Source organism: Spermophilus citellus (assembly GCF_964194105.1).
Source record: "Spermophilus citellus genome assembly, chromosome: 7".
In the NCBI taxonomy this organism is placed as follows: Eukaryota; Metazoa; Chordata; class Mammalia; order Rodentia; family Sciuridae; genus Spermophilus; species Spermophilus citellus.
The window spans coordinates 25,736,585-25,752,370 of NC_138188.1; the positions used below are offsets into that span (position 1 = coordinate 25,736,585).

A 15,786-nucleotide genomic window follows, 5' to 3' on the forward strand; every position below is an offset into this window, starting at 1 on the left:
TACTACCACCAGATGTGTGGGTCCCATTCTTGGTGTGACATGTCCTTTGCTTCCGTATTTTATTAGTCCATTCCCCTTGTCATGCAGTCATTTTCTCTACCATTTTGGACCTGGGCAAGACTGGTATCCTCATTAAGCTGTCCCCACTTGTCCCTGCAGCCCCTTTGTGCACTGGGCAGTGCTTCAACTCAGACTTGGTCATATCATCCTCTAGCAAATCAGAATTCCTGTCAGGGTCATAGTGCTGCACTCTCCAGTTTGGATGCTTTCCTCTTGCCTACTAAGGACTTGATCACCCCTGCTTGAGCCACTGCTCACATTTCTGCAGTCCAGCTCTCAGTTCTTTTTTTTTTTTAAAGAGAGAGAGAGAGGAGAGAGAGAGAGAGAGAGAGAGAGAGAGAGAGAGAGAGAGAGAATTTTTAATATTTATTTTTTAGTTCTCGGCGGACACAACATCTTTGTTGGTATGTGGTGCTGAGGATCGAACCCGGCTCGCACGCATGCCAGGCGAGCGCGCTACCGCTTGAGCCACATCCCCAGCCCAGCTCTCAGTTCTGATGTCATTGTCCTAGTGAGGCATTACCAATTCCCAGACCAGATAATGTATCCAGGACCCTTCCAGTAAAAAACCTAACACCCTGTGTGCCTCCTGCAGGAGAAAATGCTAGACATTTACTGGCTACTGCGTGTCTGCCTACGGACCATTGAGCATGGTGATCGCACAGGTTCTCTCTTTGCCTTCATGCCTGAGTTCTACCTGAGTGTGGCCATCAACAGCTACAGTGCTCTCAAGAATTATTTTGGTCCTGTGCACAGCATGGAGGAGCTCCCAGGTGATGGGACCATTCAGGCTGGGAGGGGATAGAAAGGGGCCTTTAGTGTGACTCTCAGGAGCCCTGATCTGAGCCATATGTGGCCTTGCAGCATACATCCACAGGACAGAGGGAAGGTTGGTCCTATCCCATGGTCCTCCCTGTATCAAGTTCATATTTACACTCTGCCTTGGAACCTGCTTCTCCCTGCTACTGGAGGGAAAATAGATGGTGCAGTGGGACCCCTGGTTTCTTCTTCCTGATGCTATTGAGCAGCCTTGTGGCCCCTCACCCAAGCACCCTGACGCTAGTCACAGTATGTGGCAGTGGGTCAAGGGCAGACTATCTTTGTAAATTATAGCAGGAGGTGGGGCCCTGCTATAGCCACAGAGAATCCTGTGCTTCTCCAAGATACTGATTCTAGGCTGGGCCTGGCATTTGGTTTCTGGATCAGGCTGTGTGAGCTGCCAGGCCCCAACCCTGCCCTGCCCAGGCCTTGGTGCAGGCTTTGTCTTCAAAGACACAATTGTGAGTGTCCAGTGACTTTGATTGCTGAGTCAACAAATGTGTGTGTTAAGATGAGTTTGAGTCCAGATTAGGCCCTCCCCCCACAGTGAGTCTGTGCCTTACCTTCCCCAACTGCTAGTTTGAGTGCTCTACCCAATGTCCCCAGGTGCCAACCCAGGTCCAGATTGGCTTTTGGAGCTAGCTCTGGAGCCTACTACCCAAGCCCACCCACTCTGCCAAGGGACATGTCTGTCCCTGGAGCCCCTGCTCCCAGCCAGTGGTTTTCTCTGCCCACCCTTGCAGGCTATGAAGAGACCCTGACTCGCCTGGCTGCCATCCTTGCCAAACACTTTGCTGACACACGCATAGTAGGCACTGGTGAGGTGCCCTGCAGAGGGCCCAGGGAGGTGGGGATGGGATGGCACCTCTGGTGGGCTGTCTTCTGTGTATATTGTGGCATGGGGATAGGGCTTATGCTGGGCACCTGCTAAGGCATGGCCTGTTATGGCAGACATTCGAGACTCACTGATGCAGGCCCTGGCCAGCTACGTGTGCTACCCACACTCTCTGCGGGCTGTGGAAAGAATCCCTGAGGATCAGTGAGTAGGGGGTTGGGGAATCACACCCTGTCCTGCACAGCACTTTGCCCTGCCTCACCATGTGTCTGCCACCCCTCACCCTTACAGGCGTATCACCATGGTGAGGAATCTCCTGGCACCCTATGAGCAGCGGCCCTGGGCCCAGACCAACTGGATCCTAGTGCGGCTCTGGAGGGTAAGCATGACCTTAGGGGGGCTGCTGAGGCTGCCTTTGGGGGGGGAGGTAGCTCTTTCCCACTGACCTCAGCTGGCCCCACCCCTAGGGCTGTGGGTTCGGGTACCGCTATACACGGCTGCCACACCTGCTGAAAACCAAGCCAGAGGATGCCAATTTGCCCAGCCTCCAGAGTAAGTATCCAGGTTGGGCATATTCTGCCTGGCAGCCTCCTGAGCAAAAAAGCTTGGATTGCCCATTGCTCTTGGATTCTTTCAGACTCTTCTGCTCCTACCAGCCCCTCTTTTGGACTTGTGTTGGCTCCAAACTCCATTTGTACCTTGGGGCTTGCATTTTTCCTGCTTCTTCCCAGTTTAAGGATGCTCTGGGACTACTCCCTCTCACTCCACGGTTCCATTTGTACTCTTTGGGCCTGTTGCTTTGCAAGTGTCACAGTGAAAAGGTGCCATTTTTACCCAGGCTGCTGGAGTAGACACTCTGTCCCTTGCCCTCTATGCCAGCTCCTTGACCTCCAGGCTTGTCACAGCACTGTGTGCTTCTGCTCCTTCTTTGGTATCTGCTGGTGCCAGACAAAGGGCTTAGTTTAGGCCTTGCATCCCTGAGGCAAGATATGCATAGGCTGGAGATGGGCAAGAGCCCCAAGGGATGATCATGGGGCTTCCTGGAGTAAGAGGCATTTGGTTGGGAGCAGAGCCTATGTGTGGTCTCTCTCCTGTGTCCTGCAGTCTCTTGAGCTAGAGGACCTTCATTAGACCTGGCCCAAGGCCTTAGTCTGACCAGCCTGTACCCACTGTTCTCACCATGCCTGTCTCCCATTGTAGCCTGTGCTTTGGTCTGAAAAAATGACCTCTGAGAGGCTGAATGCCTTAGGCAAAGTCACACAGCAAGTCCTTGCCAAATATCTCAGACCTGCCTCTAGGGCAGAACTGAGCTGCAAGTGGAGAATAGCGAGGAGGCCAGATCTGTTCTGTGGCTGAAGGAACTATTGATTTGCATCTAGAGGAGTGGTGAGATATGCTGAGACAGCTGCAGCTGAGAGCTCTAGTTACCACTGTCTGTCAGCCCAGACTTGGCGTCCACCACTTCAGACACATGTCAAGGCGAGGCCAAGGGCAGCAGAGGAAAGTGGAGGAAAGCAGGGCCCAGAGTAGATTCTTGGAGAATCTGGCCTCAATGCTAGTGGGGAAAAGTCTAAGTTGCTCTATGTCTGGCCCTGTCTGATGGGCATGTGACTCAGAACTTGCTGGGGTCAGGCTGCAGCTGTATAACTGCCCTAGGCCTAGGGTGGATGATGTGGTATGGGGCTGGACACACCTGCAGCTTTTGGTTTGCCCCAGAGAGGGAGGGGACAGTTGAGCTCTAATCCTCAGGTAGTTCTGTACCCTGACCTGCATGTTTCCCAGGAGCCGTCTTTCTGTTCTTATACCAGTGGGTGAGGACAAAGGCAAACAGGCAGGAATACTGTTCTGAAGTCCTTGATAATGTGCCTTCCCATCCGCTTGCAGAACCCTGCCCCTCTACCCTGCTGCAGCAGCACATGGCAGACCTGCTGCGGCAGGGTTCTGATGTGGCACCCAGCTTCCTCAACAGTGTCCTCAACCAACTCAACTGGGCTTTCTCTGAGTTCATCGGCATGATCCAGGAGGTAGGCCATGGTGGGGCCCTGTGGGCCAGGGTGGTAAAGGGACCAAGGTGTGGACCTGGGTTGTAGCCAGGCCTCTGACTGCTGCTTGCCTACCTGTTGGCTGCACAGATTCAGCAGGCTGCTGAACGCCTGGAACGAAACTTTGTGGACAGCAGACAGCTCAAGGTATGTGCCACCTGCTTTGACCTCTCAGTCAGCCTGCTGCGTGTCTTGGAAATGACCATCACACTGGTGCCTGAGATATTCCTTGACTGGGCCCGGCCGACCTCTGAGATGCTGCTGCGGCGTCTTGCACAGGTGTGTCCATCTAGGGCAAGGAGGGTAGGATCCTGGGGATACCCCACTGGTGAGCTTGTCCATGTACCAACAGGCTCCTGCCCCCACAGCTGCTGAATCAGGTGCTGAACCGTGTGACAGCTGAGAGGAACTTGTTTGACCGTGTGGTCACCCTACGACTACCTGGTAAGAACCTAGATGCCCTGCACCCCTACACAATAGGCCTTGAGTCCTCTGCCAGGAGCATGATGCCCGATTCTCTATTCTGTACCATGACACCCAGGCTCAGCACCCCCAACCCAGCTTGGCCCTTCTGTAGAGTTGTCAGAGAGAAGGGTTGATGGCATCAGCCAGGCCTGGAGCCTCTGCCCCAGGAGCATGAGGGAGGTTCATTTTCTTCCTTCCCTCCCCTTAGGCCTAGAAAGTGTGGACCACTACCCTATCCTTGTGGCAGTGACAGGCATCCTGGTACAGCTCCTGGTGCGTGGTCAAGCCTCAGAGTAAGTTTTTGAGACTCCCATGGGAGCTGGGCAGGACCTCCCTGTACCCGTTTCCTTATCTTATAAATGGGCCTCACTGTCAGGTTTTAAGGTAGAGGGAAGGTGGTGAGATATAAACTGCTTAAGTAGGTGACAGTGGCAGCTGCTCTGGGTTGAAGAATCAAGGACCCAAGCAGGACAGAGTGCCCTGGCTTGTGGCCATTGCTCAGGTAGCAGTGGGGGTATAGGGCAGACCATCCTTTGATGGCCAGGGCAACACTGCTAGATCAAGAGCCAAGCACATTACAATGCTGCCTGTCAGTGAAGGCCTCAATGAGCATGGATTACCTTTATTACAAAATTCCATTAACAGCAGGGTCCAAGACAGCCATGGGGACTCATAGCTCAGCCCCTATACCTGAGGGGCTCCTAGAACCCCTTCCCTGCCTCTCTGCAGTGGGAGTGGTGAGGTGCATATGAAGCCAGGGCACCGCCTCAAACCATTAGGCTGAGAACAGTGCCAGCCATTAAAAGGCTCCTGCCCTCAGGGACATCAAGTTCCATCTGGGCCCTCTCAGCTTGGCCTTGCTTGCCAGGCTTTTTACTGCTGTGCTGTGAGCCCATGGAATGAACTTTGCCTTGAAATGACTGCTGGAGAAAGCAGGGCCACTGTGGCTGGGGCTCAGGCCAGGTCCCCAGGGGTTCTCCTTCCTAATGCCTGCCCACCAGACTGTGCATGCAGTTGTGAAGCTTTCAGAAGGTTGGCTGCTGGTAGCTGGGGGAGTGCTGTGTCATCAGAGGGAGGATGTTTCTTCCTTTCTCTAGGAACACGGGCTGGAGTTGAGCTCTCCATCATTTCCCCTGTGAGACCCCTGCCCCAGGTATGGGAAGGGGAAGGTGGTGTGCTTTGACTGTTCTGTATCACTCCTTCATATCTGCTTCAGCCACTGAAGGGGTTCCTAGGGCTCTAATGTAAGAGCTTTTCCAGATGGACTTGGTCCCCCATCCTTAAGGGACATTGGGACAGTAGGAGGTCCCAGGAAAGGCAGACACTAGCAGGTTCTGCTGGGGTCTGGGGCCTTGGGGACCCGTGCTAGGCAGAGCAGGAGGAAATTAAGAGACTGATTCTTCTATGAATAGGGCCATTGTGGTTCAGGTAGGAACCACAAAGGAAGCTGTCGGACCAGGTACAATGCTTCCCACTAACACCTGGCAGTTCTCTGTATGGTAGCAGGGAGCAGAGCAAGCAGCAGGAGGGTCATGGCCTGAGTGGAGGGCACTGGGCAGCCTAGGTCATCATGAGACCTTCTGAGCCTGTGGAGCTAGCAGATTCAGAGCTAGCCATGAACCGTAGGCCCATGGTATTGCTCAGATTGAAGTCCTCAGCTACAGCCAGCTGCACACGCCCGTTGAGTCCTCTCCTGCCAGGCTCCAGGAAGACCACATGCTTGTGGACACTGGCCTTGCGGCTGGGTGCATCTGGTGGCGTGGCACTGAGCACTGAGGATTGTGCACTCAGCTCCTGGAGTGAACTGGGTGCCCGGGTCCAGCGGTGACTTCGACAGGCTTGGTGACAGCACCGGAAGCAACCGTGGCAGGGTGGTGCAAACAAGTACAGCAGCACCAGTACCAGGCCCACTGCACAGCCCAGTAGTGTGGTGAAGCCTGTGTTGAAAGCCTCAGGCTCCAGGTGTGGGAAGTGCACACTCACATTGTACTCAAGTGTCTGGTTGTGGTGCAGGCGGGGCCCAGTGGCCAGGCACACGAAGACACCAGCATGCTGCTCCTGCACTTTGCCTATAGCTAAGCTGCCATCTGCCAGCACTGCAATGCTGCCATCTCGGGATCCTGGTGCTACAAGCAGTTCGTGCTTAGGTGAAACCCAGGCAATGTGCACAGCTGGGGCGCTGGTGTTGCAGTAAAGCCTCAGGGACCGACCCACCTGTGCGTGCAGCTGCTCTTCAGGCTGCTCTAGGCTGGTAGCTGGGGCAGCTGAGCAATTCTCAAAGACACGGCTGTGCTCAAAGAAGCGCACACGGGATGTGGGTACCTTAAAGGCCAGGCACGTGTACTCACGTGCAAAGTCTCGCACCGCACTTAGGCCCCGCTGGTGCCAGCGCTGCAGCAGGTGGTAGAGTCGGCAGTTGCAGGGCAACGGGTTATTATGCAAGTAGAGGCCATTCTTGAGGAAGACTGGCAGTGCGGCCAGCTCAGGGACAGAGACACGTCCCAGCCGGTTGGAGGAGAGGTCCAGGGTGCGCAGGTGGATCGCACCCAGACCGTGCAAGTGGTTGAAAGAGAAGGTCATGAGTTCGTTGCAGCCCAGATAGAGGCGGCTGAGTGCACTCAGGCTGTGGAAGGCATGCTCATCCAAGTGTGCCAGGCGGTTATTGAACAGAAACAGCATCTCCAGTGCCTCAAGTCCATCAAGGTCATGGGGGCCAAGTGCCCGCAATGCATTAGATGATAGGTCAAGGAGTTTTAGGCCGCTGGCATTATTGAAGACTCCGTGACCCAACGCATCCAGTTCATTGTGGCCTAGGCGCAGGGCGCGCAGCCGGGAGAGGGGTGCCAGCCAACCGGGGCGCAGGCGCTGGAGTGCGTTGTGGCTCAGGTCGAGTTCAGCAGCAGCTGCAGGTAACGTGGCTGGCACGTCCTGCAACCCCAGGCCTGCGCAGATCAGCAGATCAGCAGCACAGACACATTTTCTGGGACAGTTGTGGGGCACAGCGGGCAGAAAGCCCTCAGGGTCTCGGGTGCCTAACGTGGCGACCGGCAGCATGCACAGCAGGGCACCCAGCAGCCCTAGCCAGGCCATGGCGGCGACCATCAAAAATGAGGGCAGCCTTGTGCGGGTCACAAATCCAGGACTCACCCACTCTTGTTCTGGCCCAACAAGCGTGGTGCCGGATGGTCCACGGCCGAGGAGGCACAATGCTGGCTTTACTCAGCTCAGATGGACGCTGCAGTCAGCTCTGTCTCCCCTTGCTTTCTCCCAGGGCTTTTCCTGGTCGACTTCTAAATAGTCGCTTAGAGAAGCCGGCCCAGGGGGTGGGGCATCGGGCTTCTATTGGCTCCCGCTGCAAGGGGCGGGGAAACCACATCCCCTGCCGCTTAAGAACCCCTATGGCCACCAGGGGGGGTACGAATTCACTTCCAATACCCAGCCTTCCCTTAGCCAACAAACCAGAAGAGTAAAAGGGGCAGCCAGGGGAGAATGGTAAACTGCTCCTAATGTTCTTTATTTGAAGGATTATTGTTTCATGGGGCAGGTGGACTTTAGGTGTTTTATGGTAGCCCACAAAACTGGTACCTGGGCTGCATGTGATTTCACTGAGACCCCCCCCCCCCAGGACTTAGAAGAAGGTTGCAGCTGGGAGGTGGAAATAAAGGCATTAATGCAATTAGGTTTGGACGGTCAAACAACCCCAGGAGTCCCCCAGTGTTCTGATTACATTATATACCCTTCCCTACCTAGGACAGAGAGAGCCACATCAGTGCTTTTGGCTGACCCCTGCTTCCAGCTCCGATCCATATGCTATCTTCTGGGGCAGCCTGAGCCCCCAGCACCTGGCACTGTCCTGCCTGCCCCAGACCGGAAGCGCTTCTCCCTGCAGAGCTGTAAGTGGGCCAGGGGTGGTTAAGGGAAAAAAAGATCTGGGACTCTGAAGTCAGGACCTCCAAGAACAGCAAATCCCCAGCCTGGGAATATTCAAAAGGCACCAGATTCTAGGCTACATCTGGCCTGACACACCTACCACTATCCCAGATACTGATTATATCAATGCTGAGGAGCTGGCACAAGTGGAACAGATGCTGACACATCTGACCTTTGCATCTGCCCAGGCAGCAGCTGCATCCCTGGTGAGTGGGACCACAGCACATCCCATGCTACTTGAATACATGTGTGCACACCAATATAGGCATAGCATATCCAACCACCCTTCACTTCCCTCTCTGCAGCCCACCAGTGAGGAAGATCTCTGCCCAATCTGTTATGCCCACCCCATCTCTGCTGTGTTCCAGCCCTGTGGACACAAGTCCTGCAAGTAAGTGGAGCCCCATGGGCTTTGGGAAGGGGCAGTAGGAACATCCAAGACAGTCTTTATCCCCTCCCCGTTGCAGAGCCTGCATCAACCAGCATCTGATGAACAACAAGGATTGCTTCTTCTGCAAAGCCACCATCGTGTCTGTAGAGGACTGGGACAAGGCAGCTAATACAAGCACCACCTCCTCAGCTGCCTAGGCCTGCCAAACCTCCACCTGCAAACCCAGACCCAGGCAGAGACCTATTTATGAGTTTCCCTTGCCCTGTTCCCTATCACCCCCACCATATCCAACCTCTTTGTCTATGTGTAGCCCCATTGGTAAGAGCCTGGCCATGGCCCTAATAAGGTCTGGGCTTGACTTTCAATCAGGGCCACAGTAAACATTAAATTATTATTCCATACAGCCCTGGCCTGGCCCTTTTTAAGGGAGTGGGGTTTGTAGGGTGTGGCCCAGCAGGGATTCTGCTACTTTATGTCCAAGTGAGAAGGCAGGTGTTCAGCAGCTTCATCCTCATCCAATCCTCCCCAGACAAATAGCACCAAGTCCAGGGCCTTTTGTGTGTCAAGCCAGTGCTCCTCTTGCTGATGGGGAAATAGGGGTTCGGCCAGCCCCAGGCATCCCCTCACATAATGATACGAGGCTCTGGCACTGATTCACCAATAGACTTGTGGGGCAGCACACTGGCTCCGTTGAGGTAGAGCTCGTCGTTAACTATAACATCCTCACCCAGCACAGTTACGTTCTCCATACGCACCTGGGTGAGGGGGGATAAGACCTTGTCAGTGAGGCAGATGCATTTTCTGGCCCTCTTCCCATCTGGCCCAGCCCATTGGCTTACCCACTGGCCCACACGGCAGCGCCAGCCCACGATGCATGACTCAAGCCAGGAATGGGAACGTATGTGGGCATCCCGCAGCACTGTGCACCGCCGGATGCACACGCCATCCTCCACCACCACACCAGGACCCAGGCTCACATTGGGACCAATGCTGCAGTTCTGGCCAATACGGGCACTTGGATCCTGAGAGCAATGGGGAAAATACAGTTGGGCCATTTGTCCCCTAGGGACTGAAGGGATTAATGATGGGCTGGACAAAGGCCTCACCACAAGAACATTGCCCACAATGCCAGGGCCTGAGCATAATCGCTCAGGTTGCTTCTGCCTCAGTGACTGAAGGAAGAGACACATGCCAGTGAGGAAATCCTTGGGCTGACCGATATCCATCCAGAAGCCTGTAGGGAGGGATGCATCAGGGGCTCAGCCCAGCCACAGACCACCCCCACCCATGACCTCTCTGCCTCACCCTGCAGCTCCATGGCATATAGCTGCCCCTCCTTGGCCATAATGGGGAAGACCTCCTTTTCAATGGACGTAGGCTGCAGCTGTGGGAGTGGGCAGCTTGTGAGCAGGGTCATGGTAGTAATGGCCTGTCCCACCCTAGCCCACCCAGCAGCTGTCTTCTACACACCTGGATGCGTTGCAGCACTGCAGGGCTCAGGATGTACATGCCTGCGTTGATCTTATTGGACACAAATACCTGTGGCTTCTCCACAAACCGGTGAATGCGGCCCGTGTCAGCCTCACATACCACCACACCGTACTTAGAAGGCTCCTCCACCTTGGTCACCTGAATACAGGGGGACTTAGGCCTAGTCCAGTGTTCCTAAACCTTTACACATATGCTGTCCCAAGTTTCAGGGATTCTGTCCCAAATACTTAGAAGATACTGCTTAGCTGTGCTCTTATAAGGAGAAAGATCAAAGGGTGGTGGGGGCAAGGGAAGCTGGGCTGGGATGTTGCAGGGAATGTCAAAGGAGAAGGAAGACCTGGTCTCTTACCAGGATGGAGCCCTCCTGACCATGGTGCTGATGGAATTGCACCATGGCTTGGAAGGGGAAATCACAGATCACGTCGCTGTTGAGGACGAAGAAAGGGTCTGCAGTCTCAGAGAGCAGGTCACGGGCCAATGCCAGGGGCCCAGCTGGGGGAAGGGAGCAGATCACGGCCTTGCTGGGGATCTGAATCCCTGAATTCAGGCTCAGCAGGTACCACCCTCTTCTGGATGCAAACCCTCCCCAAGGAACCTTCTTGTATCCACTGACCTGTCCCCAAAGGCTCCTCTTCATGAGACATGGAGATTCGGATTCCCAGCTGGAAAGGAGAAGTCACCTCGTCAGATTCTCCCTCCAGAGCAGGAAGGTGGACCAACAGAACCGGCTAAGAGTCCGTGCCTCACCCTCTGCTCCTGTGTCTTCATTTCTTTCTCCAGCACCTGCGACATGTAGCTCACAGCCAGGATCACGTGATCCACGCCTGCCTGTCGGACAGGATAAAGCCAGCGAACAGGCGGGCTCAGCCGGTAGGTACGGGCACCCCTGACCTTCAGTCGCTAGACGTCCCTCGTCCGCCCAGGACAGACCTCGGGCCTTACCGCAGCAAGGGCCTCCACTTGATGCAGCAGGATGGGCTTATTGCAGAAGTCTACCAGCGGCTTCGGGGTACTCAGCGTTAGTGGCCTCAGCCGCGTTCCATAGCCGCCTACCAAGATCAGTGCCTTCATCTCGCCTGTGGGCGACGGGAGTCAATCCTGGGCTCCAAGGTGCCTGCACCCCGCCTGGCCAACACTGGCCACGAACTACACCCGCTGTGTTCTGCCCCACGCCCTTCACCAGTCAGACTGACCAACTCTGGTTTCAATTTGTTCGCCTGGCCTAACCTGACGCCGGCACCCGGCCGCAAGAACACAAGTTACCTAGCGGGCGGTGGGCGGCTGGCAGAGTACTCAGACCACACTAGGCGCGGGCAATGACGTGACCCCAGCGGGCCAATCAGCTGCTGTCTACGTGGCACGGCCGCCAGCGTCGGAGCGCTGGGCGCGGCACTACCAAAGACGTAACCAATGAGAGCCTGAGTGCGCCAGGCTGCTATGGGGACCCGAAAGAGACTCGCGGGTCACCTGTCTATTGGCGGAACCGAATGCGGAACTGGCGCCAAGGGCAAGGCCTCACTCCCTACGGGAGCTAGATTGGCTGCAGGGTAGACGCTTGTGGCCCTGTTTTGCTATCCAGGGCCCCGCCCCCTGCACTCCGACCCTGGGAGGAGTGGATCACGCGGTTGGAGGCCGTTGGCGGTGCTGGGCTGGTTGGATTCACGCTGGAGCTGCTAAGTTTTCAGAAAGATACGGACAAGCTACAATTTCTAGCGGCTTTATTTTGACATATACGACCTCAGACACAAGCGGGGTGGGCAGCGCTGGGTGTACAGAAAGGGGCGGGCTCGGCCTGGGCACCCCTCCCTCACACGCAAGGTCCAAGGAAATGCAACTGCGCGAGTCGAGGCCGGAGTCACCTGTAGTATCCAGGCGCAGGCCTCGGGTGGCGTGGACAGGTTTAGCTTCCAGGAAAAAGAAGAGCGGAGAGTGATTCCCAGAATGCGAGGTCTTACACGTCCCCGAGGAGCAAAGGAACCACGTCCTTCCCGGGGGTCGCCATTTTCTTCATTAAAATATTTTTTTAAATCGGCACGAACATAACCAAATTGTACAGCTGTAAAGTTAAAAGCAGTCTGCATCTAGGGAACGTGCACATGGCCAGGTGAGTAGCAGCTACTAAACTAACCCAGGCCTCTGGCCCTTGGTGGGAATCCCCATACCCATTGCACAGACCCAGAAAAGAGAGGGTGGGGTTCCTGGCAAGTTGCTACATTGGTCCCCTTCCTTTTTAAGCACCACCAGTCCCTTTCCACCCCAACCCTGGAGGCGGGGTCTGGCGTTGGCCCAGCCCAGCGAAAATAACCGAGAAGGGTGACCTGAGCACCCCAACCCATGATCCCCAGTTGCACTTTGGTCCTGATTTGGGGATGGGAAGGCAGGGCCTGGCAGCATTAGGACTCTCTAGCCTGGGCCAGGCAGAAGGAGCAGTGGCAGAAAATGTGCATGCACAAGCTTGCCACCACCCATCAAATAATGATTGGGTTTCCAGGTACCAAAAGTGCTGATAAGAAAGGCCCTGCCCTGGGGGAGAAGCAGCAAATTCCAGCCCTTCCACTATTTCTAGTGCCAGGAAAACACAATAAACGAGTACAGCCTCCTGTGCTGAGTAGTACCAGAACAGGGTGGCATCTCATGTCCCCAGGCAGTGGCCCCAAATCCTTCTTCTTATCCTCCCCACTGCCAGGGAATATCAGCTACGCTAACAATGACCTTTCCCTCTGGCTGAAACCACAGAATGGTACAGGAGAGAAGGTGGTTATTACCAGAAACAGGCAAATTTGTGCCTCCCAGCCCCAAGGAATGGGAACCTGCCCACCACTGGCACCAGGGTTGGAGGGCTTAGAGAGGTAGGATCCATCAAGGACCCCATTTCAGAGACTACATCTCTAAAGGCCAGGAATCAGGTCACCAGTTACCAAGGCTTCTCACAAACACAGGCCAGCAGGCTTACCTTTAATGCCCAAAACAGGGACATGTCAAAAGAGACAATGACAGTGGCCCTAAGCTTATAGGAAAGGATGCTAACCTTGGCAATGACTGAGTGTGGTGCCTGTCACCTGCTGGCCACCTTGTGTTAGAGGCAGCAAAACTACATGCCGTTAAAAGGTGGCAGCAAGAATGATTAAAACTACGTGAAAGGGCTACCCCTTGAGTGTTGAGGGCCACACTCCAGGCCCATAGGAAGGGTGCCAGGCCAGCAGGGAAATAACCCTAAAATTCATTCTGGAACCAGGTTTAAAAAAAAAAAAAAAGCAGCACCTGCTGAGGAAGGGCAAAGGGGCAAAAGCTCACCTCAGAAATAAAAGACTATTTTGCTGAGGAAAGTATGAAGGAAATCAATATACTAACAAACAAGGCAACACCCCAAAGGAAGGCTCCCCACAGTATAGGGGCTGGCAGGTGGACAAATGGACAAACTGATGGACCCCAGGATTATTCAGACAAAGCTCTCAATAGCATAATCTGGGCACCTGCATGCACCCAGGGCCCAATGTCTCTAAGAGCAGACAAGCTTAAAATTCTCCCTCACAATGGGCTGCCTCCTTGAGCTTTGCCTGGGGAAGTGAGAGACCCTGAGCATACCACAGCCCTTGAGTCCTGGGAGGAGCAGCCCATCCAGAGGCAGCACAGCTGCCCAAACTAGAAGACACTCACACCCACAGTACAAGAACTGCAAATACTGTATGGTCCAGGGCCCCTACAGGCCCCATGGCCTACCAGAACACACTCTTCTCAGCAAACAGAGTGGTGCCCTTCAGTGGGACACAAGGGGTTGGCTTCCTCAGGCAAGGGGATCTTGTTGAGAGAGGCTGGCTGGGGTTTTGAGCAGAGCAGCAGGTTTATGTGCCAGGTCCATGGAGAAACCAGGCCTGCCTGCTGCCATAAACTGGCTTCAGCTCAGCTTCATGAATGTAGCCCCATGCCAAAATCAGACCCAAGAAACATGGGTCCAGCTGTGTGCAGTCAGCTTTCTGATGACAAGGGCATCTGTTCAAGAGCTGGCTGACACCCACAGCACAAAACTGAAAAGCTCCCAAGAGATAGGGACCAATCCCCTCTTATATTGGGGGAACAAAGGATGAGTGGGCATGGAGGGGCCCTGTACCAGTCCAGGGCTTCATTACACAATCAGCAGGACCCTGCAGACACAGACCCTAAAGACCTAGGTAAGAGAAACCAAAGTCCAAGGGCATCTTGTCTCTGCTGCCAAGCCCACCAGGGGCACCTCCTCCTTCCTAAGTCAACCTGGACACAGCAGTCACAGCCACAGAGCTACGGAGCCTGGCCAAGAGGACGCATGTTCTGCCCTCCTTCACTTTATATATATGGATTCCAGGCTACAGCTAAAAACATTTCTTTTAGTTTACACCAAAGAGAAATATAACCCTTTAAAAGCAAGTCTGTGTGTCCTCATGGCAAGTTCAGAGCAATGGTCCCTGCCTGCGGGTGGAGAGGAAGGGGTCCCGGGGGGCCCATAATTGGGCCTACTGGTTTTCGTCCCGCATCTGTTCCATGATGCTGATGAGATTCTCCAGGCCAAACACATAGCCTCTGTCTGGCCCATCATGCACAGTGGGGTCATCCCGGAAGCCTTTGAATGTGCTATGTGCAAAGTCAATCATGCGGACATCCACCTTAGGTGGAGAGGAGGGGCCTGCCTCGGAGTTGGTGCTGCTGGGGCTGGTACTGGGGCTACAGGGTGGTGCCACTTCAGGGAGCCCCATGTCCAGGTGCTTAAGACGCAGCTCAGATCGGCTCTCCTTGCCATCATAGATGACAAGCAGAGAACTGGAGTAGAAGCGGTAGGAGGCCTGCCGCTCCAGCACAGCTTTGAGGCCCCGCAGTTTGCTCAGAATAGGCTCAAAGAGGTCACGTCGCAGGTCCAGGCCATTGTGCAGGTACTGATAGAGAGCATTGCGGAAGCCTTCAATGGAGAGCCCACGGCCATAGTACTTGTTCCTGCAGAGGTAATGCCCTGTGTCCAGCTGGTACACCTGAAACCCCAGGAGACAGGGTGAACACCAGGTAAGTCTGATGACCTTGTGGTACCCCGGGCAAGCACCATCTGGAAAGCACTCTATAACCAACCTGAACTTTATTGCTCTTCCAACTGGAAGGAGGCAGGCCACATTCTCTCTAGGTTTTGCCATCATAAGAGCTACGAAAGGCAATTACTGGGCCTATGGTCATCACCTTTAGAGCCCTCCTCCAAGCTGCTCTGGGTCCCCACTAGACTTTAACTAGGAACATACTGCTTAGCTGAACATACTGCTATTAGACAAGGGTCTTACTTGCCCTACTGTGGAGGGAGCAGACTCTCACAGCAGCACTGAAACCTGGAACCCAAATCCAGGTCAATAGTTGGGACAGGAGGTCTCAGGGAAGGGGAGAAATGTCTCCTGGGAGGACATTTGGTACTGTCCTCTGTACTGTCCTCTAGGTATGGGCAAAACCTAGAATATGCAAGTACAGCACTGAGGCTCTCACTAGTGGTGACTCACCTGCATGCCACAGACCCTAACCCCCAGTGTAGCAGATGTGCTCTGCTCACACTTCCTCATCTGCCGGGCCGCCTTCTCAGCTGATGCATCATCCCCATGCTGCCGGGTGCCCATCTTCAAGTCCAGAACACAGGGATACTTGAAGTGGTGTACCACGTTCTCAAGCAGGAGAAATTCTGGTCCAAGGTCAAGAATGACAACCACACTCACCGTCTGGTCCATCCAGGACAGCACAAGAAAGGTTTTTTA

At 54.6% G+C, this 15,786-nt stretch overlaps 4 protein-coding genes across 14 annotated transcripts in view; 1 reads left to right on the forward strand and 3 right to left on the reverse strand.

Annotated features, from left to right (window-relative positions):
* Window positions 1–8,945, forward strand: part of RNF123 (ring finger protein 123) — a 29,240-nt gene extending 20,295 nt beyond the window's left edge. For 3 of the 4 annotated variants that reach the window (XM_081300983.1, XM_081300986.1, XM_081300984.1), the window contains 12 exons: window positions 656–833; window positions 1,623–1,697; window positions 1,831–1,918; window positions 2,006–2,093; window positions 2,182–2,266; window positions 3,599–3,738; window positions 3,847–4,035; window positions 4,125–4,200; window positions 4,430–4,514; window positions 7,972–8,114; window positions 8,263–8,542; window positions 8,619–8,945. In XM_081300983.1, coding sequence (XP_081157109.1) covers window positions 656–833; window positions 1,623–1,697; window positions 1,831–1,918; window positions 2,006–2,093; window positions 2,182–2,266; window positions 3,599–3,738; window positions 3,847–4,035; window positions 4,125–4,200; window positions 4,430–4,514; window positions 7,972–8,114; window positions 8,263–8,542; window positions 8,619–8,739 — 1,548 coding nt within the window. In that variant the 3' untranslated portion in view covers window positions 8,740–8,945. The remainder of the gene's footprint in view (window positions 1–655; window positions 834–1,622; window positions 1,698–1,830; window positions 1,919–2,005; window positions 2,094–2,181; window positions 2,267–3,598; window positions 3,739–3,846; window positions 4,036–4,124; window positions 4,201–4,429; window positions 4,515–7,971; window positions 8,115–8,262; window positions 8,543–8,618) is intronic. The other variant, XM_081300985.1, reaches the window with a different exon arrangement.
* Window positions 4,527–7,965, reverse strand: AMIGO3 (adhesion molecule with Ig like domain 3). Its single transcript, XM_081300997.1, has one exon. It carries the CDS (start codon window positions 7,321–7,323, stop codon window positions 5,782–5,784), a length of 1,542 nt encoding a protein of 513 aa, XP_081157123.1. The 5' UTR covers window positions 7,324–7,965; the 3' UTR covers window positions 4,527–5,781.
* Window positions 8,946–9,089: 144 nt separating the features above from the next.
* Window positions 9,090–11,594, reverse strand: GMPPB (GDP-mannose pyrophosphorylase B). Of its 2 annotated transcripts, XM_081301006.1 has the most exons (9): window positions 10,976–11,556; window positions 10,781–10,861; window positions 10,647–10,695; window positions 10,383–10,525; window positions 10,013–10,171; window positions 9,848–9,926; window positions 9,649–9,776; window positions 9,382–9,564; window positions 9,090–9,297 (listed from the first exon to the last, which is right to left on the reverse strand). In XM_081301006.1, the coding sequence occupies exons 1-9, from the start codon at window positions 11,102–11,104 to the stop codon at window positions 9,166–9,168; spliced, it is 1,083 nt and encodes a 360-aa protein (XP_081157132.1). In that variant the 5' UTR covers window positions 11,105–11,556; the 3' UTR covers window positions 9,090–9,165. The 2 variants fall into 2 exon arrangements, with proteins under 2 accessions (XP_081157132.1, XP_081157131.1); XM_081301005.1 differs by having other exon boundaries at window positions 9,090–9,564; window positions 10,976–11,594.
* Window positions 11,595–11,734: 140 nt separating this feature from the next.
* Window positions 11,735–15,786, reverse strand: part of IP6K1 (inositol hexakisphosphate kinase 1) — a 59,806-nt gene continuing 55,754 nt past the window's right edge. For all 7 annotated transcript variants that reach the window (XM_081300999.1, XM_081301002.1, XM_081301001.1 and 4 more), the window contains 2 exons: window positions 15,538–15,713; window positions 11,735–15,030 (listed from right to left, as the gene is read on the reverse strand). In XM_081300999.1, coding sequence (XP_081157125.1) covers window positions 14,521–15,030; window positions 15,538–15,713 — 686 coding nt within the window. In that variant the 3' untranslated portion in view covers window positions 11,735–14,520. The remainder of the gene's footprint in view (window positions 15,031–15,537; window positions 15,714–15,786) is intronic.

Bases quoted from the DNA above. Each gene is read 5' to 3' on its own strand.
- AMIGO3 (XM_081300997.1), bottom strand. From the start codon at position 7,323: ATGGTCGCCGCCATGGCCTGGCTAGGGCTGCTGGGTGCCCTGCTGTGC.
- GMPPB (XM_081301005.1), bottom strand. From the start codon at position 11,104: ATGAAGGCACTGATCTTGGTAGGCGGCTATGGAACGCGGCTGAGGCCA. The intron at 10,526-10,646 runs GTCAGTGGATAC...CCCTTCCCCCAG, and splicing joins AGAGGAGCCTTTGGGGACAG to CTGGGCCCCTGGCATTGGCC. The intron at 9,777-9,847 runs GTGAGGCAGAGA...CCCTCCCTACAG, and splicing joins ATATGCCATGGAGCTGCAGG to GCTTCTGGATGGATATCGGT.